The sequence below is a fragment of the Scomber japonicus genome, chromosome 23, assembly GCF_027409825.1.
Source record: "Scomber japonicus isolate fScoJap1 chromosome 23, fScoJap1.pri, whole genome shotgun sequence".
Classification (NCBI taxonomy): domain Eukaryota; kingdom Metazoa; phylum Chordata; class Actinopteri; order Scombriformes; family Scombridae; genus Scomber; species Scomber japonicus.
Window position 1 is genome coordinate 12,039,417 of NC_070600.1, and position 27,133 is coordinate 12,066,549.

Genomic DNA, 27,133 nt, shown 5'->3' on the forward strand with positions numbered 1-27,133 from the left:
GTGTATTAACATTATATACAAGAAACATAATAATCAACAAATAAAATTTGATGCATTATGATCAATCAATCCAGCAGTATATTAAGTAGCCCCACATTTGTTTTTGGATTTCTTGCCTAGTTTTTATGTTGTTCTTCTTCTGCTTCTGTGTGTTCCTTCATCTTTTAACATATTGGGAAATGTTGGAAATAGCTTAGCCTATGTGTATTGGATTTTTGGTTTTGTGTCTGTTAATAAACAAAATCAGTCAATCAATCAATTGAACACAAATTTACAGAGGTGGAAATTGAATGTGAGACTTGGACTTGCAACAGTATTTTGAGGTAGTTTTATGACTGAAATATCTAAGTAGTTAAATACAACACATTCTCATTTGTAAGGGATGTCTGTGTTTACCTCAGGACCCACATTCACGTCACCCCACGTTGTATACAAACGTTAAGAATTTGACAGAATAACAAAGAGTGATGCGAGTCTGTGGCCTCAGCTCACCCTAAATTAATTAAAAGACATCATCAATCGATCGACGATGGCTGTGTTCGGCTAACACTGTGCTCTCTGTTTGCGCTCTCTGCTCGACTGTTACGACGACTCTCAGGCTCTGCTCGTCCCGTGCAAAAATGGCAACAACCGTAAAATTGAACACCGGTGCACCAATACCCATTGTTGGACTGGGGACGTGGAAGGTACGTGTAATGTATCATTACTATCTTGCTATGCCCAGGGTTAGTTAATAGTTAACTAAAGCTAGCTGGACGCCAACAGAGAGTTCATGACTGGAGACAGTGAGTTACATAAATGTGTCGTTAAAACTGCTTTTTCTCGACATACCTGGAGAAATTTGAATATAAATTCGCATGTGACTCCAAGTTACACTTCAGGTTATTTATCACGTTTGCTAACTAAGTTTAGCTAATGCACTCCAGGAGCAGGTTTCTAGACACATGACCGTCGTGTGCAAAGCTGCTGCTGGGTCGGGTTACTGTTAACAGACGACGTCCTATTCATTGCAGTCTCTCATTCACTTTTAAATCACAAACATTAGCCTTAGATAACCTTGTATAGGTCTTGTTAATGACACCGACCTTTAGCATTTAGAGTGCTGTCTTGTATCTTTTATTATCACGCGTCATCCCCAATAGTTCATTTCTATTTACTTGTGGATAGTTAGGTTAATTAGAGAAGCCTGTTGTTCCCTTTTTACACTGTATTAATATATATTTAGAACTATCAGTGAAATAGATAAATAAGTAGATACCAGTTGTGGAAAGTAACAAAGTAGCCTACATTTACTCAATTACTGTACTTATTTACATTTTAAGGCATTTGTACTTTACTTGAGTATTTCCATTTTATGCTACTTTGTACTTCAATTTTACTACATTTCAGAGGAAATATTTTATTTCATTGCATAAATTACATAGTTACTTTTCTCACAGATCTAGTTACTTTTCAGACCTAAACTTAGGTCGGGAACCACTGGACTAAAGTAGCTAACTGTATTTAAAGTAGCTGAAACTAGCTCGACCTCCAGCAGCTACAGTAATATGCTGCTCTAACACGTATACTTCAGTATTAATAATCTAATGATATCAATAGTCACATATCAGTCAGAGGGATCAAACCAGAATTTTTACTGTAATAGTTTAACTACATCAAGCTCATAACACTCTTCTCATGCAGGACTTTTACTTTTAATGAAGTATTTTTACATTGCTGTATCTGTACTTTTACCAAAGTTTAAGTTTAAGATCTGAATACTTCATCCCCCATAGGTAAATACAGACTTTGTTGTCCGCCAAGAGGGAATTTGGCAGCCAGCACAAAAGACATAAATATTAGGTATTAGTAATGTTCTAGCCTAAATCCACAAAAGAGGAACTGGTGGACACGCTACCTTAAGAACAATATTTAAGTGTAACTCAACTAATCTCATACCCATTTCAACCAAAAAACTATATAGAGAAATTAATTGAGGAACTAAAAGTCTTCTAGACACTGGTTAGTGGCAGTTTTGCGCAATTTGTGTGTGGGTTGCACTGAACACTATACAAATAAATATTTATTACAGTGTTGTTATGGTAAAGTATGTCTCAAAGACCAGAGAGTTGCTAGGGTAAATTACAGCATGTATATGTGTAACAAGTAAAAAATAAAGTAAATACTAGTTGCACTCCAGAACAATACTAACTAACCATGTCTTTCAGTCTCCCCCTGGAAAGGTTACAGAGGCGGTGAAAGCAGCCATCTCAGCAGGATACAGACACATCGATGGAGCATTTGTCTACCAGAATGAGGCAGAGGTGGGAGAGGGTGTTCAGACCATGATCAAGGATGGAGTGGTCAAGAGAGAGGATCTGTTCATTGTTAGCAAGGTGAGTTGTCTGTGCGTGGTGTACAGATATGTGCCTTGATTAATATTGCACCCACAAATGGGCATTCAGATTGATGTTCTGTGTTTAATAGCCTATTGTATTCAAACCTTACTCACTCCTTTCTTTTCATAGCTGTGGTGCACTTTCCATGAGAAGTCAATGGTGAGGCAAGGCTGCGAGAAGACTCTCAGTGATCTTAAACTGGACTATCTAGACCTTTATCTAATTCACTGGCCCATGGGTTTCAAGGTAGGAACAGTTTTGTCTTGTCCTCAGAAATGTGTCTGTGTGTCTGTGAGCAGAATGTACAGAATTGGACCAAGTTACATATTCCTTTGGACAAATTTCCCTTTACAATTACAATCATATTTTGTAAGTTTCAGTTAAGACTAAGCCTCCATATTGTCAAAATTGTAGTAATATGGTGAAAACCTCATGGCTATGACTCGTTTGTCATTACACAGGCTGGCACTGAGCTCTTTCCTTTGGACAGCGCAGGAGAGACCATCAATGATACTACTCACTTCCTGCAGACATGGGAGGTAAGTTAGGGCGCACTCACACGACTAGGCAATCGTACTGTGCCCAAGTACGTTTGACCCCTAATGTCCGGATTATTTGGTTAGTGTGAGTACAAGTGTACCGCATAGTTTCAATGTTAAAACTGATCAAATAATTGCTCTCTGTGGTTCTATATGGGCTGCTGTGGCAATAATTTTGGAAAATAATAGCTTGCAGCAAAAAAAAGAACTATGAACTAGTTCATTTTTGGAACTGTGAATTTAGTTAAAATTTTTGAATTATGAACTATGAACTGAACTATTTCATTTCAAATTTGTGAACTGATCTTTGAACTAGTTCATGTAGAAAGTGAACTTTCCCAAAACTGGCTATAGGCTTAATTATAGTTTGCATCCAGCGTGCTGCGTAGACTTCATTACATCTGCGGCACGGCTGCTACCACAATTACGAAATGTTAATGTGTCGCAAGTTAATTGTCTGTGACTGTGACCCTCATAAAAGTAATATTTTACAAATCTGCATTATATAAACTTTGTTTGAGTGAATATATTTCACCAATGTTCTGTGTTTTTTTTATTTTAAAATAATATTTTTTCCCAGTTCCCGTCATTAAATTTCCCGGGAATCGGGAAATGGTTTTGATTGAAAACCCTAAAGAGCACACAGTTACATACACAACGTCTTATGTGTCGTAGGCAACTGTGCTTGAGTACACTTAAGTTTGAGATAATGTGAGGGCGGGACAGGGGAGGGGGTACATTCATGCTTCAACACGGTACTGAACAACAGGCCCTAATGTGAGTGCGCCCTTAACACACAAACGACTCTCTTGCATCAGATGCAAGACTCAAACTGATACAACTGGTTGGCAATTCTGTCAGCTTAAAATTTAAAGAACAGGAAAATAAAGATGACGGCAATGATTGTTCTCTAACCTAAACCCTTATTGGGGAACTAAGCAAAATATGTCTTAAATGTGTTCAGCTTAGTGCAAGCTTAGAAAGTAATGGAACCTCAGATCAGTGACGTATTCACATTTTTTTAGAGGTTTGGTTGATAGCTAGAGGGTCCAAACTTTCTACAGTAAGAGTTATGATCACTAAAAGTAACATCAGTAAATGTATGATTTAACATTTTTTTATGAATTTTCTCAGGGGATGGAGGAGCTGGTGGATGCTGGTTTGGTCAAAGCTATCGGTGTCTCCAACTTCAACAAGGAGCAGATTGAAGCCATCCTCAACAAGCCAGGCCTCAAATACAAGCCTGCCAACAACCAGGTATAGTAAAGACATATTTACTCTTATTAGACATTTGTAGAAGAAAGATATAATACATTTCACCAGGTAACTGTTAGGGCAAGCTAATGTTTAACTTCATATTTGCAGTCTTTTTAGATATAATTTGGTCAAGTCATGCCTAGCGTCAAGAGTGCTGGCCAGAAAGGAAACAGATGCATTTCATGATTGCAGTCCTTAAAGGGCAAGACGCCATAATGCCATTATCTGTCTTCCCCTATCAGGTCTTAGAAATAAATGTCCTCTTAATTCGGAACGGGCCACAGCAGTTTCCCCTCAGGCTCGACTAATTAGCTGAGGCGACCTTATATTTTTGCTGTTTTTCAGAACCATCATTCACCATCAATGTCTTGTTCTGTCTGGTCCTGTTGTATATTAGATTACTGCACCATTCTCCTTCTGCCCTTTGTTACCAAACACGGAACAAAGTCATCTCAGAAATTACATTTATTGTAACAATAATGCCAAAAAAGTACAGTAAGTTCTACATGTTCATGCCTAAAGCAGTCATACAAATTTAGTCATGTGCCAAGTACTTGCCAGTTTCATTTTAGGGATAGCAGGATGTGATGGATTAGGGAAAAATTTAAAACTGTTGTGTAAGAAAGTTTTCTAATATATCTGACTTTGAATTGAATGGAACTGCCGAAACGTATCATCAGACAAAATCATGCTCAGATATGAAAAATGCATATACCTTGTATTATACAAAGCAAAATAATGTTTTTAGTATGTAACAGTCTAATAATATGTACACTTTACTGATTTACTTTGAGCAGATAGGAGAAATATACTAGGATGAATTCTATTGTAGGCATTGAATTTCCATTATGAGTGAGTGCAGTGAGTAAGCAGGCTAATTCACCTTTTGTGTGTTTGTCCCTCTGTAGGTGGAGTGCCACCCTTACCTGGCCCAAGAGAAACTGATCAACTTCTGTCACTCTCATGGTATCTCAGTGACAGCTTACAGCCCCCTTGGGTCCCCTGACAGACCCTGGTCAGTTAGCAGAATAATTAAAACAATAGCAAAATACCAAGTATGCCGCACAACGCTATAATATGGGCCATTTTTGGTTGCTTGCCAGTTCGGTATTTGTCAATCTCATTATGTTTGTCATGTCCCTTTGGTTAGTTTCACCTTGTGACTGTTGTTCCTCTTTATCTACGTAGTTTCACTGTGTAGCATATTTTGTCATGATTTAGAAGTTGCGTAATTGTCTATTTTGTTGTTATCTCTGCCAGGCCTAAGTCTGGAGGAGATCATGTGTTTGGTCGCGTGTGCTCGTGTGTCTGCATGTGTGTTTGTGTGTATCTGTCCGCAGCTAATTTAGTATACAACCCATCAGCCTAATATTTTTTTTTACACAACTGTTTCATGGACCTCTTGTGGTTGCAGTGATTCACTATTATTGAAAAAGCTCTTTTATAGCCTGTTTTTATATCGGGAGGTGTGAGTAATGTGTTACAACAAATGTTCTACATACATAAATTCCAGGGCTAAGCCAGAAGACCCTTCACTTTTGGAAGATCCCAACATTAAGGCTATTGCTGAGAAGCACAAGAAGACATCCGCTCAGGTACAGCACTAACATGTGTTCAACCACAATGAAGACAAAACTTAGAATAATTATCACTCATAAGAAAAGACTGCATGTTTCTGTTTCTAGTCAGACTTGAATTTATAAAGAACAACATGTATCTTTATCTTTTTGGAGTTTTTTTCTCAGTTGTAGTAGTAGTAGTAGGAATTTATACAAATGCAAGAATGAAAAAATGTGTTATAAATACCATTCACATGGCCCTAACTGTTGTTGGGTAAAAGTTATGACCCCTGTCATGTTGAAATGTTAATTCCCTGCCAGGTACTGATCCGCTTCCACATCCAGAGGAACGTGATTGTGATTCCCAAGTCAATCACACCTCATCGCATTCAGGAGAATTTCCAGGTAATTAGCAGAGAGATTCGAGAGTTTGAATATTGCTGGGATTAGCCCTCAATCTGCTCTACTTACACCCCTTTTGTTTCATGCATGAAGACTGTTGTTTAAATCTTTGCAGGTGTTTGACTTTGAACTAACCGAGGAGGAAATGAAAACTATATTAGGATTCAACAGGAATTGGAGAGTCTGTCCCATGCAATGGTAAGATCACATGTTGTTTAGGGGGGCAGGAGGGGGTTGTGTATCATCTATAACATTGTATATATACATTATATATGTGCTACAATATAGAAGATGTTAAGGTTAGGTGCGTTAGGTAACATTTTTTGATCTTCGCTTTTGTGTTTTCTCTATAGGAGCACGAAGCACAAGGACTATCCATTCAATGCTGAATTCTGAAATGAAAAATGCTGATTTTCCACAGGATTGCAGTGGCTGCTGGGGTTTGCTTCTCTATGCTCTAGACTGCTTGCTTTCCTGTAGTTTGGAGTAGATGGCCTTGCATCCATTTTTCATTATTGTTACATGTCTCAGGAGAAATGTTGACTGTTTTTGTTACCCAGTTCATCTCCTTACAGTTTTACATACACTCCAAAAACATATTTATAGCCAAGTTGAAAAGCTCAAAAGAAATGCATAGAAATTGATACCATGTTGAGTTTTGCACTCAATTGAGACCCTTTGCACAAGGGCTTATTTGTTTTCTGCGTGGAAAATTATACTTTTAGTTTGTTGTGCCACATAGTTTTACATGTTGTATCGAATGTAATAAGGAAAACCTACAGTAATTCTTACAGCCAATACAACGCAAAAGTCAGTATTTAAATTAAAGCACATTTTTTATACCACAAACATTATATAACCAGACATGTAGGTGTCTTCAAAAACACTCCTTATTTTACTAGACCAGTCGTTTCCTGTGTTGACCGCAAAAAATAATTCCTATCCCAGCATTTTTATTTTGACATGCCTCACAATGATGAAGCACTTTCCAATATTTGAGTCATATGTGGTGCTTCATGATAAATCATGTAATATCCCTGTTATGAAATACTTGCTTTCACTTCCCGTGTCAGCTGTAAAGTGTTACAATACTGTCCTGTGGATGAAAATAAAGAGAAGAAATCAATCAGGGAAGTGCACTGTTTATGCCTCTAAATGCCCACTAGGGGTCAGAAAAGCCAATGATGAGGAATGCATGGGCTGCTGTTTGGCACTATGAGGAGCAGATAAACAAACTTTTAAATGTTGTGTGATATGATTTTTTTTCAGTGTTATACAATTTTGCTATGTTCTGTCTGTTATAAAAAAACTAAGGAATTAACAGAAATGTTGCACGTAACCTTTGACAGAAGTTAACCTTAAGGTTTCATGTACCAGAGGTGTTCCCGACTGTCTCTATTGGATGCAAGTCACCATATTTATGATGAGTATGAAGTTGAAGCGTCAGTTTCCTGCTTGACAGGAAAATGACGCTGCTAATTAAGAAAATGGCTCAATAGTCTCTGGTGTGAGTGAGTAGAAAGATCAGATAACCAGACTAATGTCATAAAGTCTAAAGAGGCAGAAGGACTGATTTAAATAAATGATGGTGAAAGGTTTAACAGCAGAGATTCAATGTAAATATTGCATCAGTATATATAGTTTACATATTGTTTAGGTTGGAATGTCACAGCATTCATGTTACAACCAAGACTTGAGGCAAGTTTATTAAAATAGCACATGGACAGAAATTCACAATGCTTTACATAGAGTAAAAGCATGCAGCATAATAACAGTGGTAGACATATATCATATAAAAGTAACTAAATCAATATTACAAACACTGCAACAATTGTGGGTCACATTAGGCTGATTGCCAGTTGTATTATGTTACCATGATTATACAGTACATAGTTTATCCTGACACATAAAGAAATTATTATCACATTGCAAAACATTTGTTTGGATTATATTTTAGTACTTCTGCTTAGTGCACCCTTTGTATTCCTAGTCACGCTTATAAGGATGTAGCCTAGATTACAGTGCCATATTCAAAACTATAGTTGTACTGTCTATTTATTGTAGTATTATAAAAACTTCAAAATGAATTGTAGGCACCGCTGGTTTCACATTAAACTCTTCTAAACTTCTTTGTGCCTAACTTTGGCACAACATCCAGCCTGTGTCTGTAGTTGTCTTGATTCAGTATTCTGAATTCAGTGGGAAGTCTTTGTGTTTGGAGGCCCTGTAGAGAAAATAAGAAGAACATTCATTACTTGTGTTTTGCTGGTAACAATGATGCATCCAGTAACCTCATCTCAGGCTTAAATGAATTTTATTACATTTGGATCTCTTTATGTTGTTCTTTTTTCCCTGTTTTGTCTTTCCGTCTACTCACCATTGCAATTCGAAACCTCTCCAATTTTTGTTCAAGCTCAGCATGACCTTCATGTCGTCTTCACTTAATTCAAAGTCGAACAACTAAAAGAGACAGAACAGCCAACTATAGTTGAAAATGAACCCGTAACAACACACATTCAGCAAAAGACTGCAACAAAAATAATCATCTTCTGAAGTTTGAAGATTGCGGTACTATACCTGGAAGTTCTCCTTGATCCGATGGGGCGTTACTGACTTGGGAATGACAATCACATTCCTCTGGATGTGGAACCTGATGAGAACCTAGTGGGGACAGGGCATAGTATTGTCTAAGTATTGATTTCTTCCCAAAATTCTTTGCATGACCACATTTGTGATGGGCCAACACACATGTGATAACATTGACATACAGTATATTCCTTTCTGACCTGTAGTATTTGCCCCCGAATGGAGAATTACAGTACATTATTTTGGACAAAGCAGTCTTGCGCCCATTAACCAGACACACATTTAAACATCACAACAATACAGTAACTGTAATCTGGCCATTACAACCTATGTGCTTAGTTTTGTATTGCTAATAAGGATATGGGGTGTATATCACTGTTATTATCTAGGCCTATGTGTTGCAAGGCATTTTGGATAAATGGTACACAGTATGTGCTCCATGAAAAAATTAAGCTTCATGTCTTAAACTTTTAGTGCCCCTCAAGACATGTTTTTACAGTGCCCCTCTGGTGAAAAATCGCGTGCACGCATTTATGTATTTCGTAGCCATGAGATACTAATGCGTGGTAAACTGCATGGCTGCATGTCAGTGTAATACCTGAGTGATCCAGCAGAGGGCGTGTACTGCTTTGAGCAACATTAAAGAACACCTTCATTCATTCATTCATTAGCCTGACCGATTGAATGAAGTTTGTCTTATTTCCTCTTTCACTGAAAAACTCCATTTCTGGTACAAGTCCCTCATAACAATGGTTAATATTTACATGTATGTTGGGTGAATGTAAACGTATATGTGCCCCCTAGATCAGCATATTCTTTGCATTTAAGCCGGTGCATTTTGAGCAGCCGAATCAAGTGTCTCTTGCTAAGAACTACTCCATGTACCGCAATTAAGTGACTTGAGTATGTCATTGTAATTCATTCCCTTATTAAAATAAAAGGAAATTAAAAGTTGTCCATGTTTACGGAGCCTCAGCAACAATCAACAGTATCTCCATGGAAATGACAACAATAATTAACTCGTGTCCACGCATTAATGTCTCATGGCCACGAGATAACACGTTAATTATCTCGTGGCCACGGGATATTTTATTATATTTTATCAAATGTCACCAGAGGGGCTCCGTTGGTTTTATGACATAGTGTAGGCTATAAAATACTCTTGAAATAATACTTTCCCCATACATTTCTCCAAAAAAGTTAAATCTCATCCTTAAAAAAAATTAAATGACACCTGCTTCTTCTCCCTCATTACTTCTTTTTTTTGCAGACAAACCTTCCCCCTTCAAAAGATGAATGGTCTTCTACTGAGAGACTGCACATTCAAGCCTCCACGTAAAATAGCAATAAGCAAAACAGTGACAGGGAGAGTTACTTAAATATAATACACTGTTATGGCCTAACTTTTCCAAGAGGAGAAAAGGGTAAATCAACATTAGGTTGATGGTTTTATTTCCTACCTGTGCTGGAGTCTTGTTGTATTTGGTAGCGATAGCCTTGATCTTAGGTTCCTCCATGAGAGAGGGCTCATCAGATGGAGCCCTTTAGTAAATAAGAAAATGATACAATATGCAACAGCTGACATGTAAAGCTGTGTTTGCTACTCTGTGTGAGTGCTGTGTATGATGGGTGATTCTGCCTCTTACCAGGGTCTGTCAGGGGAACCCAGGGGGCTGTAAGCTGTCACTGAAATGCCCTTTGAGTGGCAGTAGTTAATCAGCTTCTCCTGGGTCAGAAACGGGTGGCACTCAATCTGCACACACAGATACATGTCACTCAAATGTACCCTTACATATCTTTTCTTTTACATTATGTTGCATAATGGCAATCTTGTCTTGTACCTGGTTAGTGGCTGGCTTGTACTTGAGGCCTGGCATATTAAGAACAGCTTCAATCTGGTCCTTGTTGAAGTTTGAGATTCCAATAGCCTTGACCAACCCAGCATCTACTAGCTCTTCCATAGCCTATAAGACAGATTGCACACTGGTATTAGTAATGCATCTTGTTTTTAAATGTCAAGGGTACCACTGTTAATGTGGTCAAAGTTGCAAGCAGTCAGTGCGTCAGTTTGAAACTTAAGTAACAGTAAATATACAAGTCGCTTAAACAAATACCTTCCAAGTGTCTAAGAAGTTGCTGCCATCAGGAATAACCTGGCCCTCCTCATCCACAGGAAAAAGTTCGTCCCCTGGCTGCAGTGGCAAAAATAAAATCATTCATTCATTTCATTCTTATTTCTGATAATAAAACTTGTATGTATCCACAATATCAGTTTTAGCTATGATAGTAGAGGTGAAGATTGCAGAGCAAATGTTAAGTATGGAAACATGAAAGTCTGGGTCCACAATGTTACACATATTCATAGAGGTTCAATTTTAACATACTGTTTTGATGATGCTGGTCCTACAAACTTGTATTTTCTCTGGCTAAGACAGGGTAGGAGTATGCAAACCTTGGTTCCCATAGGGAAGTGCATGAGATAGAGGTCCAAGTAATCTAGTTTCAGGTCACTGAGAGTCTTCTCACAGCCCCTCCTCACTAGAGATGGAAGGTGGAAGGTGCACCATAACTATGGAAAACAAACACATTTAATAAACATATCTGGTAATCAGGCAGTGATACTTAAGTATTAGTATGTCAAATTATCTCCTGGAACTAACAAGTCACATACATTATGTGGCTACCATAGTAAAGTGCATGTGAATGATTACATCGGAGGAGAGGGAACAAAATATATATGTAAAATGGGAGAGGTGCCTGACTAACAACATGTCTGTCCACATGCCTGGACAATCCATTTCCAGACACAATGTTGTAAAACTCATCATCCCTCTGTCCTTCCTGACTAGCAGACAAAAAATAAAATGCACCAGAAAGTTCAAAGGTGGTGACTAACTGTGTTTCTGCAAAAGTAATTCAAATTGAGAAAATATGCAGATTTACTTATATATTTTTGTAACTTTTTGTAGATTTGCTTTATTGAATGTGCTATTTACCTTACTGACGATGAAGAGATCCTCTCTCTTCACCACTCCTTGGTCAATCATGGCATGAATTCCAGCCCCAACTTCTTCTTCATTCTGGTACACATAAGCACCATCAATGTGCCTGTAACCGGCACTTATAGCCACCTTCACAGCCTCAGTGACTTGTCCTGGGTTGGCCTAGTGAGGTTAGGGTGATACAAAGAAAAGGAAATTACAGACACAGATTAGCATCAGACTGTGGCAGTGATTGTCTTTAATGTGTGGTTCTGGCTTTATATCAGTGAATAACTAGGTTCTACTTAGAATATATGAAATGGTAAAAATGAATGTACCTAAAGGGCATGTTGTCAATCCTTGTATAACCACTATGATTATTACTAAATATATCTGTTCAGGCATTGGTCAGTGTGCAGTAAAATGTGAAAGTTATCCATCTGGATTACCATGCCGATGTTAGGGAGAATTAGCTGGTTTATTGTTTTACAAACACACTAACTAAACAGTAAATGGCACTGGACTTTGTACTTTCCAACCTAGTTTACTGGGTTGGAAAGTAGTAGTAGTAGTAGATTAGATAAAGGAAAACATAAAAAGGTCAAAGCTCCAGCGAGATACAGAGCAACTGCATCGTTAGACCTTAATGCTAACATTTAGATAGATAGATAATTAGATAGATGAACAATAGCATTGTTCTGTATGCTACAACTGTTACTGGAACTTTGACCATTTTAGGCTTTTTTCCCTTCTCCATGCACCTTAGAAGTAGGTGCAGTTGTGCCCGAAGCCTCTATTCTGCTTATAAAGGCAAACATAGACAGTAAAGATAAGCTATAGACCTGCTGAAATCTATTGAGAGGATGTAGAGTATCAAGTCTGTACATCCATCATGATTTTTAAACATTTTTTATTATAAGAATAACATGTTCAGTCTTACCCTCCATGTCCCTAGACCCGCAATAGGCATCTTTGCTCCATTGTTGAGTGTGACTGCAGGTATCATGTTGGAGATCTTCAGCTGTGCAGCTCGACCCTCAGGAAACTACACTAGGCAGTAAGCAGTCTTTCCTGTTAAGAGTCTGTGACAGAGGAGGGATCAGTAGGTTTGGCGGAAGTGCATCTGGGTTTGATTAGTCAAGCCTGCCTTCTCCAAATGTTTATACAATGGGAATTTTCTGTTGAAACAGAAAGGCATTACAGAGTAAGGAATGACTCAGCATGCCCAAAGGTGTGATTACATGCAAGATTCTCACATGACTTCCGAACAAACAATGTCTATGAAATTAGAAATGTACTGCTTTTATTCGTTCTGAGCAGTATAACCAAGGTTTAAGAAAGATCCTTTGTTGTTTGGGTCTCATTTGTGTCATTCATTTGATTTCAATTCACATTGTCCTATGTTAATAATACTGTATCACTTTGAGTTTAACTACAAATTAAATGGGAGGGGGCATTACATGTGTTATTATTTATTATTGTATTCATTGTTTCAGTATAACAGGCAGCTTACTTTATCACTCTACATACATATTTGAGTTGTTTGTTTGTTTTTTTCTGCATTTCTGTTAAAATGAGTCTATGTATGTATAACAATAGAAATAACAAATTATTCCTCTTAAAGTTACAAGTCTTTTTCATCACAAAAGTTAAACTAGAAATAAACATGTTGATTTATTGATGTTGTTCCTACTTTTGGCCACTAGGGTGTCACTGTTGTGCAAAAAGTTCATAGTTTCGGTTTAAGGTTTATTATAATGTATTATATGTAAAAAAAAAAAAGACAAAATAAATCATGCCCTCATTGTAATATGCAAACATTACTTTGATGCTTTGTACATGAAGACACACAGAGAAGAACAAAAACATACACATGGTATTTGAAAGATGATTAGTCCTGACTCTGCATGTGTTTCTACTTATTCTTGCTGATTCACCATGACTTGCATCTTCCCGTGCCAACAAGAATGTGCAGGGGTCAAATGTTTCGGGTCCAATTTCACAGAAAAATGTTAAGTAACTACACAACCAGCTCAACAGATAAAATCAGATGATTAAACAAGTGCTCATAAAATAAGTGAATGTATTAGCACAGTGTGTGGCAACACTGAAATCCTAATGGATGGGTAAAAGGATTCATGGGGTTTTTTTTTATAATGCCTTGTATATGCTGTGTAAAGCAGTGTGTTGATTGATTCCTGGTGCTGCTTTCAAAAAGTAAAGGTCAACTGAAACAATAAAAGCAGCTGGTGAGTGGGGGGAGGGGGGGGGGGTTAGAAGGAGTCATGATTGTGCATATACATGGTAATGAAAGAGTCAGATGTGTAATTGTAAAGTGATTCAATACAAAATATAATGCTAATATATATGTGAATTAATTCAGTTGAAAAAAATGGGTAATTCTGTAATGAACACACCCTCAAATTTGCATGGGGGTGTCCATTTGTGAATGTTTCACCATAACCTCAAACCTGGAGGGAATTTTTCATGTTGATCACGACAGGAAATGGGTGAATTGGGTAGTTTTGGGGATGCTGTATTTACTGTAGATTAACTGAACCACACCTGTATGTGGTGTGTTGTAGCTAGTTTCACATCTGTATTTTGGCTACTGTTTGACATACTTTTGCTATGTTTTTACACTTTTAAATATGTGACCACAGCCATCTTTTTTTTTCTTCTAATAATCGCAGCCACTTCCCTTTTTGTTGTTTTGCTGTTTTCAATCATACTGCTCAAGAGCATCAACCTCACATCTGTTTGCTATTAATGTCAAACAGATTCATGTCAACTTGGAGTGTAACATTGCACGCCTACAGCTGTTGGCCACATCTTTATCTTTGAATATTTAACTGTGGAGGAGGACAGGGATACAAGTTAAGAATTTAATAAGACATCTATCTCTGTTACATTTAATTGACTGGTTGTATCCATTTGTCTACCAGTCCAACACTTACCACTTTCAGCTTGAGAGGATTGGTAGTTGCTACAGCTTGACATTTCATTGTGCTATGGGCCTGGAACATGTGGGCTATCAGCTGAACTGCCTGAAGGCAAAATATACTTCCTTATAGTCATGTGCTTTTCCTTACAGGAATTCAGTGCAGCATTTGAAGGGTTGGAATTCCGAATACATTAAATGTCAAACATATTTAAGACAGGATAATTGAATTGATCATTTGCATTGTTATGTTTCACCTTTTGACTTGATCTGGGCTGCTGTGTCAGAGGACAAATATTTATGTTTTCATCCTTCTGTAGTTAAAGTCACATTTTTTAAGTTTGAGACAAAAAAGGGAAGCTTTACTTATTTCTCTCTTTATTATGCTTCCCAGTATAAGTATGTACTATATTCTCTGCTGTGCCACATTCACATAACTCATCTGGACTCTTAATCCTTGTATGTTAAATATGTTGGCAGTATGCGGGTTAAACATATTTTCTCACCCACAATATCTATGTTTTTGACAAACTAGTCTTCATTATCTGGCATTTCTTCTCACTGGCTGATGCTGATTGTGTTTTACCCATGCCCTCCTGTTTTATGAAAGTACGCTCTCTGCTGGAGTAATACTGGAACAACAGCTGTCCAGAATATAACAGTCAGCTCTATTGTAGGGCACAGGAAATTCTTATTCTGTATTGCACTCCATTGCATCGTTATTAGGTTGGATTGCTGAAAACAACAAGTACTTTAATCAACTTATCCACTTTCCAAAATGAAATAATCACATTTGCTCTTGTAACTTTTTATTCATTCTTCAAACATTATCCAATCAATCAACATTCAGGGAACTCTCAGCATGCGCGCACACACACACACACACACACACATACATACAAACAAACACACAGTCACACATACACAAAGTGCGAACGTTAGACAATGACATTTATACAGCACTGTCTATGAAAGATAGGCAACATGAAGAGCAAAGGTGCTAAATATTGCACATTATGATCAGTTCAGGAAAATAACTTTTCAGACCAAACATTTGAGTGAGTACACAAACTTTGCCTGTTGTTAAGTTTACCAGCATTTGTCACGAGACTGATTTTCCTTTCCTAGCCTGACTGTTTGAAGGTAGATGCATCTCTAGAGGAAGAAAACTAAAAACGAGGTAACAGTTGATAACTCGCACACATCTCTCGAGGTGAGGCTCCATTTTCACAGCAAAATCTGATGCAAGCGCTTTACATCCAAATTTGTGAGAGTTAAAAGAATTTTGATACTGTGTCACTTTAGCCAGTCTTTAAGCTAATGAATAAAAACCAAGAAAGAAAATGTACAATGTCAGCGTACACTCGGCTTAGATGGTTTTACACCAGCAAAAGCTTTAGGGATCACAAAAATAGTCTATGGCTTAAAAATCTTGAGTGAATGAATGTTTAATACATCTTATTGCCTGACTGCTTTCATAAGAAAAAATCTATTTAAATGATCTTTTAATGCCATACCTGAGACAACAAGAGTGTACCATCATAAAAATTATTCATTTTCACTGACAAAAGTAAACACGACAAACCTGGAGACCGAGGGAGGTATTCCAATAAAACATAAGACGTATTTCTGTGCTGTGAGCCATAATGTGTGTGAGTTATTGCTCGGAAGCAGCCGTTTCATTAGGCCAACTTTGATATTTGTTCCTGGAGGATATTACATACGGTAAATTACAAAAGCCACACAAAACCATGTTCTTATTCCACCCAGTGATAAATTAGCATTCAATTCCAAAACCACAACTAAAAGACCGTAACCCAGCAGTGTCCCAAGTGGCTGTTCTTCGAAGAGAGCCGCTTTCCATGCTCTGCTTCTCTCAGGAGCAGTCGGTGAAGGTGGTCACCATGTTGCCCCTACGCTGGGTCACTGTTCTGCAGTGCTGCTTCCCCGAGCTCTGGAATCTGCTCTCAGTTCTGGAACTGTGCGTATTAAAGGAGAACATCTTTTCCAAGTCCTCAAACATGTCGTCAAACAATCCTCCACCGAAAGACCCCTGCTGAAACTGTCTCCTCTGCCTGTTCATGGCCTCCCGGTGAGCCTGGAAATGGCTGTCAGAGTGTCTCTTTTGGTGGGCATGACTGTGGGAGTGGAAGTGGTGTTGGTGTTGCTGTTGCTGACCAAATGGGTCGTAGTCTTTGAAAAGGTCATCGAAGTTGAAGGACTGGAAGTGCTGGTTGAAGTTGTGGTTGAAACTGCCTCCTCCTCCTCCTCCTCCTCCATGGCCCTCCCCTGGAGACGGGCCATGGCCAGTCTGGTCATATTCTCGCCTCCTCTTATCATCTGATAGCGTTTCATAGGCTGGCAAAGACAAAGACACGTTACATCACTCACTATTTGTTGTGTAGACAAAATATCAGGGAAATGAACAGTCTTCATTTGCAAACATTGCACACTTCTTCAGTGTGCTAAAATACTTCTATAGCTTAATAAAAAAATATTTTTGTTTAATCTCCGACAGCATAGTGATAAGATTGTTATTTATCAATTGTAGAAATAAATCAATATTTGAATGTCCCACTGAAGCTGAAGGGAAACATTGTGGCAATAAATGTTATTGAAAATGCAGATTGTGGTGTTCAACACTTGAACACAGAAAAAGGCTAAATTACTTTTACAAATGTCTTTCAGGCATTAACAGCAGATTTAAAAAAAGTTTTGAGATCATATAAACAGCATAACTTAACCAGAAAGGCTGAACTAGAATGACAAAAATAGAACAGTTTACACAGTTTATTTATACTTATTCTACAACTTTATTCTTGTGAAAGGGTATTTGTACATGCAGTTTATGTTTACAATGCTTCACCCAAAAACCTACATTTCTTCCTGACAGGAAAACAGCTGGTGTAAAAAAAGACAGCTGGGTATGTAAATAGACTAAGGCAGTTCCCCTACATTACACAGTGACATAAAGACACACTTACCCTCTGCTATTTCTCTGAATTTAACCTCGGCGTCAGGGCCCTTATTTCGGTCTGGATGGTACTTTAGGGCCAGCTTATGGAAGGCCTTCTTGATCTGGCGGTCAGTGGCATCTTTCGGCACCCCCAGGATGTCATAGTAGTCTCTCTTAGCCAGGATGAACTCTGAGATCAGCAGAACATGCACTGCTAGCAGCAACACAGACTGTGCCGTAGCCATACTGGTGGTTTTGGCACCTTTTTTTTGTGGCTGTGAAAAGAACAGTTTGACAGCTCAGCGGTGGCGCTTCACACATCTAGAAACGGTTTCAACATGTAGAAATTGTGTACTAACTTTTACACGAACAGCTTTAAAGCGGAGCAAAGGTTATATGACGTTGCTAACTGACATTATATTGCAAGCTAGTTTAAACAGAGAGGCTAAAAAAGACAACTCACCCTTTTAGTGGAATAAGTGAGAAACTTAATGAGCTCTACCTTCGTAAAACCAGTCAATTATGCTCTTTTTTCGGTTCTAACACGAAGATAAACCACCTATGACAAATAAGGCGTAATGAAAACGTCGCATTACCTGGAGACTTGGTGACACGCAGCCTGGGGATACTTCTATCAGCCGCCGACAGCTCCAGCTGATGCCAAACGAAAGCTAACAATTGTTGACGAGTTGCATTCCTGAGCTGTAACACCACGACTCGCAACGCTATTGGTCGAGCTCCCGAATACAGTGACTCAGAGCGATATGATTGGCTGAAACAAAGCGCACGTGGAGAATGGGAATAGCCCGAAAAGAAACAATGACAAGCAAGATGAACACCTGCGCTTACTTCCGTCTTCACTTTGCTCATCTTTCGATCAACCTGTAAAACCTCTACATGTTAAAATCCTTCTCTATAACACGATTACGCATATATTTGTGCTTTTCTGAATTGATTTCGCTCAAAATATATGATGAATGCTCAAATGAGGTGTGTGCTCCTTCGTGAAAATAACTGCGCTTCGGTGCGGTTGCGCAAACGTTTATATTCACAGACCGTACGTGAACTATCTTGATAATGAGCCTAACCGCGAAAACGTCACCTCCGCTGCGTGAGCCCACAACCCGGAGGTGACAGTTCGTGAGCGCTTTATGTTTAAAAAAAATGCCATAAACGTCTCTTAAAACGATTTTTATGTAATGTCGCCGCAGATATGCCACGATACTGCGCAGTGAAAACATGCAGGAACCGCGGGGGGACTGCGTCTAGACAAGATAACAAGAGAATTAGCTTCTATCCGTATGTTGTCTTTTTTTCTGATGCATGAGTTGAAATGTTTGTTTATTTAGCTCCAGGTGCTGCTTTGTTGATAGTTTTCCATCTTTAGTCGAAGATAATATAATATATAGTAGCTGTGAGAGGTTAACAGTAGTGTTTGCCATGTTAGAAACGGTATTATATTATTATATTAATATTATATTGTTGTTGGTGTTTATGTGACGTGGGGGCTGTTGGGAGGCAGTGCAGAATAGTGATCATGTTTGGAACGAAGACTTTACTTGTCCCTCCCACCTGCCCACCAGATTTCCTTTGCAAGACAAACCAAGACTTCAGAGATGGGTGGACAACATGAAGCGGGAGGAGTGGACCCCGAGTCGACATCAGTATCTGTGCAGCGAGCACTTCACAGAGGACTGCTTTGACATCCGATGGGGCATTCGCTACCTGAAAAACACAGCTATCCCAACTGTTTTTCCCTCCATTGAAGATGTATGTTATTTGTCCTTAGACACACCAACAACTCAAGCTCTGGACCAAAAGCTCCCTGGGTATTAATGTAAATGTTTTCTGTCAGTGAAAGAGCGTAATATGTAAGAGCACTCTTTCACTTGCAGATGTAAGGCTATCCAAAGCTGAGATTTCGTTGTGCAGCAAGCCATTACTTAATTTTTAATTCTGTTGCATGTGTTTGACCAGGATTTCAGATTATATTGTCTAAACCCATCTCCTTTTCTTTTATCTCAGGGTTGTGAGAAAGTAGCCACCATTAAAAGAAGCCCCAAAGCTAAATCCAGGACCTTTGACACTGAGCCCACTGGATCTAACTCCCCTCTCAATAAGAGGCCGCTCATATTGAGCAGAACATGCAAAAAGATCCAGTCAACTACAGTGAATCACGTAGTTGAACAGCACACAGAGTTGACAGATCCAATTCATGTAGGTGTATTTGAGCTACCTCTTATCTCAGACACTGGCAACTTCTGTCATTCAAATGTCTCAGAAATAGAGACGACTGCTTGTGAGACACAGGGTGACTGTGGAATGCCAATAGCGTCCTGTCTCTCACTGTCCCCATGCAATGAGCTCCATTCTGAGGAACAGGCTGACTCGACTGTGACTGTGTTGTGCTGTGAATCGCTAGGCTCCCTCTCCAACGGCGAGACAAATGTGGATGCAGCTGCCCTCCAAGCAGCACTAGGCCAGGCTTTTAGCTTTGTTCCTGTGGAAATTGTCAAGGATGATCCTGCAGGCTGCTTTTCAGGGGACAGAGGACCCAGTGAGGGAGAGCACATTTCTGTTTACGAGCACTCTTACTGTAGACCGGACACGGACAAAGATCAGCTTTGGAGTAAAATCTTGAGTTTGCACACAAAGATCTTGGAACTTGATCGCAGGGAAGAGAGCACTATGACTAAAATCCACACTCTGGAGACTGAGATAGCCCTCCTCAAGAGGGATAGCGCTGTTTTTAAAGAGAAGCAGAAAGTTTTAGAAGATTATTTTTCATCTGTGTTGCTCTGATTTTGCAAGTAATGGACCAGTGTGCACTCTGATTGTGAATGTACGTTTATTTAATTGTTACACTTGAATCACTTTGCAAATGTGTTACATACTCTAATACATTCCATACATACATAAAACACAGCAGCAGAAATGTGTTTGATTTTACTCAACTCTGTTGGTACTCACCTTTTGCTCTCACATTTACATTTTACAATTGTATATCATTTTATGTCCACATGGTGGCACTGTTTGACCATCTTTAAAGGAAGTGTCTTAAAGCTTCGCATTTTAAAGCTTTGGTTTGTTGCTATGCGTTTCATGTCCTGTCAGGTGTCGACAGATTTTACATGATCAGATCTCATATGCCATCAATAATGTTTTTAACTTGAAAAAATGAATGTATTTCTGTTTTTGTTATGCAGTGCCATCAGGCTGTTTCATCGTCATCATTGTGTTTAACGGTTCGCTATTACAGTTAGCTGTTCATTTTTTATTTTCATGTTATTTGATGTTTGGTGTCAATAATTATAATTTTATATAGTTGGTCTTCATATTTTCTTTCTTTATTTACAAGTTTATTTTTTTCCAAACTGATTCTAAATAGTGATTTGTTAAGGAACACTGAGGATCATGTCTGAAACATTATATTTCTGGCTTGGAAAATCATCATGTGCCAATACCCATAGTGTGATACATACAATACATACAACATATTCTTTGAAACAGAGCCTCTATTTATTTCTGTGCTGTGCCTGATTACCACACATCATTCTGTACAGCCTCCTACAAATCTAAGATATCCTGCTTTACATGAAAAACAGTGAATTTCAAGATGAATAAAATATACTGTAAACATTTATCTTGAAACATGCTCCTCTCCAGGGTTGTGTTTGTGTTCACTGTGTCACCGATGATTGTTTTAAACCCCACAATGACATGAACATGAACCAGTAGCAGGATTTATCTCCCTCTTTCCCACCCCTGGGCCCTGAATTAGTCATCATAGTATTTTGGCCAAGTGAGATACTTAATCCTATTTGAAGCAGCTTTCCGGAATAAAAGGCGCCATAGGCTGTCTCTGCACTGTCGCAGGCCTGGTCACAGACATTGTGTGACGGGGTGATAATGTTAGAACATCCTATTTTCAGCCCTCACCTGTGATGAAAATAGAATATTTACTGTACATTTCCACATCTTGAATACAACTCCATCATCCAATTTACTAAAAGAGAGAACGCACCCATGCTTTTAACTGAGCATAGTACGACATCAATTACAATACATCAAGAATTTACTCAGGCTAAAAAAAGATGACCTATATTTATGATGTTGGCATGAAACACAATGATCTTTATTATGATTTTCCACACCTGTTATGTGTGAGAGAGAGAAAGTGAAGCAGGGGAGAGGGTGAACTGCTTTGTGATTTAATTAAAAATTGAATGAGGGCACATATGAAAGGATTCACCAAGTGCAATTTCAAATGACTCTAGGGTGTTGCATTACATGAAAAGGCTACAAGACGACACAATTCATCTCTGGGCTCTGACGTTGTGGCATGGATTAAGAGAATGGATTCTCGAAAATTAGTAATGAAATGAAATTGTTGTAATCCTGTGGCCCTGCGTCTCTGAGCAAAAACAAAACATCATCGTGGTGCATTAGGGGGCTAATGCACTCTCTGATCTCTTGGCAATGACCAAATCCTCCAGCAATAAGTGCATGTCTTGACATCCAGGTACAGTACAATAATAATATTGGGTTTAAATGTGCACCATTAACAAAGGAGTTATTCATAACCAAGGAAGTTGGCAACTGATGATCAGTAAAAACAACTAAAATACTAAAAAATCATGCCTTTATAGAAATGAATTTGAAATAAATTTCTTTTTGCACCACATCTGTACTACAGAAGCTATTTCTCATCATACAACAATCAAAGCCATGCAATCAGGAGAAAACGATGCAAATTTATGCAGCTCACAAGAGTTCACATCATAACTACAGATGGAAGCATTAAAAAGTCAGATGGTGTATAGTTGTGTGTGTATAATACAATAAAAAATATATTTTATGTCTTGGTCTATTTTGAAGTGGCTTTCATCTTTTCATCCTCTGGCACTGTATGTAATGACAGTACTGTGGTGTGTGTGTGAGCATTGAAACAACTGTTATGCTGGTATATTTCAACATGCATTATGTCTCAGCTTGTTTCACAGCCACAGACAATGAACTAAAACATTGCAACACCAAGAGACATAAGCACATGATCCATAATGGATTTTCTACATTTGCTGGGAGTTCTTTCTGGAAAAAAAATAAAAAAATAAAAAATCAGACATTAATATCCAGATGACCCATCCAGTACTCATCAGGGACTGGCTTCTGTCTTGAGTGGCATATCCTCACAGATTAAATGAACTGTAATAGTTTTGGCACATCTAGTTATGCCTTATTGTTAGCTATAGTAGAGATATATCCAAGGATTGGTGCAACTGTTGAGACTGGCCAGCAACATGATGATGGCAAACACTGGACCTGGGAGAGGGAGAGAGAGGGGGGAATGGAGAGAGAGAGAGAGAGAGAGAGAGAGAGAGAGAGAGAGAGAGAGAGAGAGAGAGAGAGAGAGAGAGAGAGAGAGAGATTTTATGCGTATAGGGTCCAGAGACAAGCAGAGTTAATTAGCTTGACATATAAAATAGAAAGAATATCATGTTCATTATTAATACGTACACAGGCATTCACAGCAGTGACATTAAATATAATGAAAGATACACACACACACACACACACACACACACACACACACACACACACACACACACACACACACACTACAGGATGCTAGAGGTCCTCCTGGTCATCACTGAACATGCCTTGCCTCCCAAATAGACCAACCTTTTGTAGGCGCACTGCTTGGGCTCCATGCAGACCATAACTGCACAACAAAAAATGGACTCCAACAAACAGTGTATGCCATTATAATGACAAATGTCATTTTCACAGTCTTTAGCATCACGTTGGACACCCCTTTCGTGCCTGTGCGCCCTGCTTGCAGCGCTTTCCTCTTCATGTTGAAGTAGATAGTTGTGCATATTCTTATTTGGCAATGGAGCACAATAACGGCGGGCAGAGCAAACACTGACAGAGTAATCCAGCTGATGTATATCCGGCTCCCCCACGGTTCAATAAATGTTGCCCAGCAGTCGTAGTGGTTCTCCTCCACCTCCTGGAGAGAAAAGATGAAGAGCTGAGGCAAACTGAAGGCGAGTGAAACCAGCCATGCGGCACCTATGGAGCGATATCTCCGAAATGAGCCCTTCATGAAAGAAACCATCGGCTTACACACAGCATGATACCTGTCTATGGTCATAGCCACTATCATGTACGAGGAGGCAAACATCCCAACCACCTGCAAGTATTTTACGGTTCGGCACAGGAAGTCGGTGCCTCTAAACCTGTGCGTAATTTCAATGGAAAATTGTGGCAGGACTTGGAAAAAAGCGACCACCAGGTCTGCCAAGCACAGGTGCAAGAGGAACAGCTGGGTCTTAGAGTTTCTTTTGCGCTTCTTCCAAAGTGTACCCAAGAAGAAAACATTACCACATGTTGCAAGCACAAAAATCAAACCCAAAACTCCAGCTCTGATGAGCGCCAAACGTTCGTAGTACACCTCTCCATCCGTGTCTGTTGCCTTTCCAGAGCTGTTGGTGCTGGTATCCATTTAGACGTAGATTCCTCGTATGTCCAGTAGAAAAGTTCTTAAAAGGGGAGATATATTGCTTCCTGTAAACCAAATCTGAGAGCTGAATAGACAGACTGAACGCTATCAAGGAACCAGCTGAAGTTGTAGCCTATCATGAAATAGCACCGCCACATGTACCTCACATAAGATAATCACTTGTGCAGAACAGCGTAGTTTAATGGGGAGGTATGTCACAGAGTGCTGCATGTAAGGAGCAGTGCTAGAATAAGAATGTTGCTCCCACTTAACCCATGACGAATTGACTTTCTGTATGTTGGACATATTACACAATACAAGGTGGCGTGGGCATGAGGCAGAAGAAGATGATAGTGTTTCAGGCTTGTTATGCATCCAGCCTCCATCATGTCCTCTTTTTTTTTTTGTTGCACATGGCAAGTGACCAGAAGCTATTTCTCCTTTAGATTAAGTTCATGTTACCTGCAAGAGCTATTGTTTATTTTGGGGTCTTACAAAGAGTTTCTGTTCATTCATTCCATTATTCTTGTATGATACAATATTCAGATCATCATTGTAGTGTGCTGGCATGAGTAATTTCTAGCATTGTTTTTCTTGTGTAGAGCTTGAAGAACTCTCATCTGACCTGAAATGCTAAGCATAGACTACCATTAGCAATAATTACTACCCTGTGATAGAAATTATCAAACCTTTCCAGACCATTGTGGTGAAAAGCCATCACATTTCAAAAGAATTAATTTTCAAGTGAAGGTGGGATTTTTCTTTTCTCCTTACATAAATGAGGATGGTTCATCTATATTATGTTATATTAGAACACTCTTTCTAACCCTGTCAGATGCAGAGAAACTTGTCTGTGCCTTTATCTCCTCAAGCAGGACTATGGCAATGCGTTTTTCACAGGGATCTTTGGCAGGACCATGCAGAAGCTCTGGTATATTTCAGAACAGCGCTGCCAGGGTCCTGATGAACAAACATATAACACAAATTTTGTTGTCAATGCACTGGCTCCCTGTTTCCTTCTGAATTGATTACAATGTCCTGCTACTCACATATAAGTCAATTAACAGACATGCCTTCTCATACTTACAGGGACTGATAATACCACAAAACTCCACCTTCACACTCAGATCTGCCAGCAGTTTGCTCCTCTGGGCCCCCAGTACTAAGCACTGGGGATCTGCCCTGCTGCACCACACTTGTGGATCAGCTTTCCTAACCATCTTATACAAAGATGGTCCTATACAAAGGCCTATACAAACCTTTGTATTCAGCATGCTTTTTCATCTTAACTCTTATTACTATGTTTTGTGTTGTGTGTTCTATGTTATTAATACTGTCGTACTTTGAATTTGCCCATTGTCTGAAATGGCCCATTGTATAAATGCTGTGACACCCCCAGTGACTTTACAGCTAATAAGGAGTGACAGACAAGTGCATGCATGTGTATTGAGAAAGAGGAGGAGAAAGCCAGGCAAAATGTCACTATTCAATAAATAGTGATTCATGTATTGTATGGATTCCAATATATCTTATATCAACTATCATTGCCAGTATGCTATTTATAGATGATGCAAAGTACTCTTGAATAAGAGCAAACTATAGTTTATGTAGACAAGGTCATTGATTGTTGTTGATTGTGTGGAGGCACTGATTGCCTGAGACCTTGAAAGCTTAACGCATAATTACATAGATACTGCTGTTTTCTGTTCACAGAAACAAATGATAACCTGGATATTTCATCACTGACATGATCTATACTTTTATAATTCACATATTTTAAACAAAACTCCCAAATTATGTTACAATTGCATTGAATGTCGCTATCCATGGTGCTGAAATAGTGACCCCATACAGAACACTAAGATGATCAAACTGAACTCAGTGTCATTGTGTTAAAATGTTTCAAATTATTTAAACTGTACATTCTACAACGGTGTATTAGGGCCATATATGTAAATAAATAAATAAATAGGCTAAATAAATAAACGGAGGGGGTGGGGGGGGGTATTTTTAGAGAAGAAAATATCAGAATTTCTGAGATTAAACTGGCAAATTTGCGAGAAAAAACTCACAGATTTGCCAGAAAAAAACTCAAAGATTTGTCAAAAAAAAAAAAAAAAAAAAAAAAAAAACTCATAAAAAAGGTGTTTGACTCTGCCAAGCAATCACCTCACTTTGCAACACTGGAGAGAAGTCGCTCGTGCATTATGCTGCCGTGGAAGAACTGATCTAATTGTACTTTTCAGTTGGGTTTAGCAATTAGGAGATACTTGTGTAACCGAGCATTATACTTAAATAGGTTAGAAATTTAAACCCAGAGGATATGCTGCTTGAAAAAGACGGCCACACATTTGTTTCTTAACTTTTTTCGATCACACGTCAATTGCTGTACATCCCATACACTCACTTCCGTTATACTCCTTCAAAATAAAATCACATCTTCACTGTGTGAATGCTCAACCGGAATAAACATAAATTGACTCTAACCATGTGTTTGCTATCTTAGCCCAGAATCACCATATCATCCTAATCATCCGTACTTTGAAAAGACATTGCAAGATCTGGTCTGTTTCGGAGAAAAACCTTCTATATACAGTCTATGAGAAAAACCCATACAATGTCAGAAAATATCCGAGTTTATTTTTCGGAAATTTGAAGGCGTATAACGGAAGTGAGTGTGTGTGGACGTTCAGCAATTGACGTGTAATCAGGAAAGTGAAGTAATAAATGTGTGGCCGTCCTGTTCAAGCAGCGGAGCCTCTGTGTTGTAATTGTATAACCTATTAAAGTCTAACGCTCGGTTACACAAGTATCTCCTTATTGTTAAACCCAACTGAAAAATACAATTAGATCAGTTCTTCCACGGCAGCATAATGCACGAGCGACTTCTCTCTAGTGTTGCAGAGTGAGGTGATTACTTGGCAGAATAAAACACCTTTTTTACGAGTTTTTTTTTCTGGCAAATTTGTGAGTTTTTTTCTTGCAAATTTGCAATTGGTATTTAAACATGTTTTGTCGATGTCTAGTGG

General features: G+C 38.7%; 5 protein-coding genes across 6 annotated transcripts; 2 read left to right on the forward strand and 3 right to left on the reverse strand.

Annotated features, from left to right (window-relative positions):
* Window positions 1–543: 543 nt before the first annotated feature.
* akr1b1.2 (aldo-keto reductase family 1, member B1 (aldose reductase), tandem duplicate 2) lies at window positions 544–7,302 on the forward strand. 2 transcript variants are annotated; one of them, XM_053313901.1, is made up of 10 exons: window positions 544–686; window positions 2,208–2,375; window positions 2,508–2,624; window positions 2,840–2,917; window positions 4,052–4,174; window positions 5,083–5,189; window positions 5,688–5,769; window positions 6,055–6,138; window positions 6,251–6,333; window positions 6,489–7,302. In XM_053313901.1, the coding sequence occupies exons 1-10, from the start codon at window positions 621–623 to the stop codon at window positions 6,529–6,531; spliced, it is 951 nt and encodes a 316-aa protein (XP_053169876.1). In that variant the 5' UTR covers window positions 544–620; the 3' UTR covers window positions 6,532–7,302. The 2 variants fall into 2 exon arrangements, with proteins under 2 accessions (XP_053169876.1, XP_053169877.1); XM_053313902.1 differs by lacking the exon at window positions 544–686 and adding an exon at window positions 755–785.
* A 637-nt stretch (window positions 7,303–7,939) lies between these two features.
* Window positions 7,940–12,896, reverse strand: akr1b1.1 (aldo-keto reductase family 1, member B1 (aldose reductase), tandem duplicate 1). The gene is made up of 10 exons (XM_053313880.1): window positions 12,643–12,896; window positions 11,718–11,885; window positions 11,174–11,290; window positions 10,836–10,913; window positions 10,563–10,685; window positions 10,368–10,474; window positions 10,182–10,263; window positions 8,713–8,796; window positions 8,513–8,595; window positions 7,940–8,359 (listed from the first exon to the last, which is right to left on the reverse strand). The coding sequence occupies exons 1-10, from the start codon at window positions 12,706–12,708 to the stop codon at window positions 8,317–8,319; spliced, it is 951 nt and encodes a 316-aa protein (XP_053169855.1). The 5' UTR covers window positions 12,709–12,896; the 3' UTR covers window positions 7,940–8,316.
* A 2,539-nt stretch (window positions 12,897–15,435) lies between these two features.
* On the reverse strand, window positions 15,436–18,236 carry LOC128353331 (dnaJ homolog subfamily B member 9-like). The gene is made up of 3 exons (XM_053314021.1): window positions 18,196–18,236; window positions 17,628–17,874; window positions 15,436–17,001 (listed from the first exon to the last, which is right to left on the reverse strand). The coding sequence occupies exons 2-3, from the start codon at window positions 17,842–17,844 to the stop codon at window positions 16,520–16,522; spliced, it is 699 nt and encodes a 232-aa protein (XP_053169996.1). The 5' UTR covers window positions 17,845–17,874; window positions 18,196–18,236; the 3' UTR covers window positions 15,436–16,519.
* A 486-nt stretch (window positions 18,237–18,722) lies between these two features.
* Window positions 18,723–20,814, forward strand: LOC128353322 (THAP domain-containing protein 5-like). The gene is made up of 3 exons (XM_053314012.1): window positions 18,723–18,898; window positions 19,183–19,369; window positions 19,625–20,814. The coding sequence occupies exons 1-3, from the start codon at window positions 18,813–18,815 to the stop codon at window positions 20,399–20,401; spliced, it is 1,050 nt and encodes a 349-aa protein (XP_053169987.1). The 5' UTR covers window positions 18,723–18,812; the 3' UTR covers window positions 20,402–20,814.
* Window positions 20,815–22,841: 2,027 nt separating this feature from the next.
* On the reverse strand, window positions 22,842–24,107 carry avpr2l (arginine vasopressin receptor 2, like). Its single transcript, XM_053344227.1, has 2 exons — window positions 23,282–24,107; window positions 22,842–22,921 (listed from the first exon to the last, which is right to left on the reverse strand). Exons 1-2 carry the CDS (start codon window positions 24,105–24,107, stop codon window positions 22,842–22,844), a joined length of 906 nt encoding a protein of 301 aa, XP_053200202.1.
* Window positions 24,108–27,133: the final 3,026 nt, after the last annotated feature.

Coding starts and splice junctions, on each gene's coding strand:
- akr1b1.1 (XM_053313880.1), bottom strand. CDS start 12,708: ATGATACCTGCAGTCACACTCAACAATGGAGCAAAGATGCCTATTGCG. Junction 11,291..11,717: donor ATCTCTTCATCGTCAGTAAG/GTAAATAGCACA, acceptor TGTTTTCCATAG/TTATGGTGCACCTTCCACCT. Junction 10,686..10,835: donor ACTTCTTAGACACTTGGAAG/GTATTTGTTTAA, acceptor TCTGTCTTATAG/GCTATGGAAGAGCTAGTAGA.
- LOC128353331 (XM_053314021.1), bottom strand. CDS start 17,844: ATGGCTACGGCACAGTCTGTGTTGCTGCTAGCAGTGCATGTTCTGCTG. Junction 17,002..17,627: donor ATTCAGAGAAATAGCAGAGG/GTAAGTGTGTCT, acceptor TGTCTTTGCCAG/CCTATGAAACGCTATCAGAT.
- avpr2l (XM_053344227.1), bottom strand. CDS start 24,107: ATGGATACCAGCACCAACAGCTCTGGAAAGGCAACAGACACGGATGGA. Junction 22,922..23,281: donor AAGCAGTGCGCCTACAAAAG/GTTGGTCTATTT, acceptor TCCCTCTCCCAG/GTCCAGTGTTTGCCATCATC.
- akr1b1.2 (XM_053313901.1), top strand. CDS start 621: ATGGCAACAACCGTAAAATTGAACACCGGTGCACCAATACCCATTGTT. Junction 2,625..2,839: donor ACTGGCCCATGGGTTTCAAG/GTAGGAACAGTT, acceptor GTCATTACACAG/GCTGGCACTGAGCTCTTTCC. Junction 2,918..4,051: donor ACTTCCTGCAGACATGGGAG/GTAAGTTAGGGC, acceptor GAATTTTCTCAG/GGGATGGAGGAGCTGGTGGA.
- LOC128353322 (XM_053314012.1), top strand. CDS start 18,813: ATGCCACGATACTGCGCAGTGAAAACATGCAGGAACCGCGGGGGGACT. Junction 18,899..19,182: donor AAGAGAATTAGCTTCTATCC/GTATGTTGTCTT, acceptor CCTGCCCACCAG/ATTTCCTTTGCAAGACAAAC. Junction 19,370..19,624: donor TTTTTCCCTCCATTGAAGAT/GTATGTTATTTG, acceptor CTTTTATCTCAG/GGTTGTGAGAAAGTAGCCAC.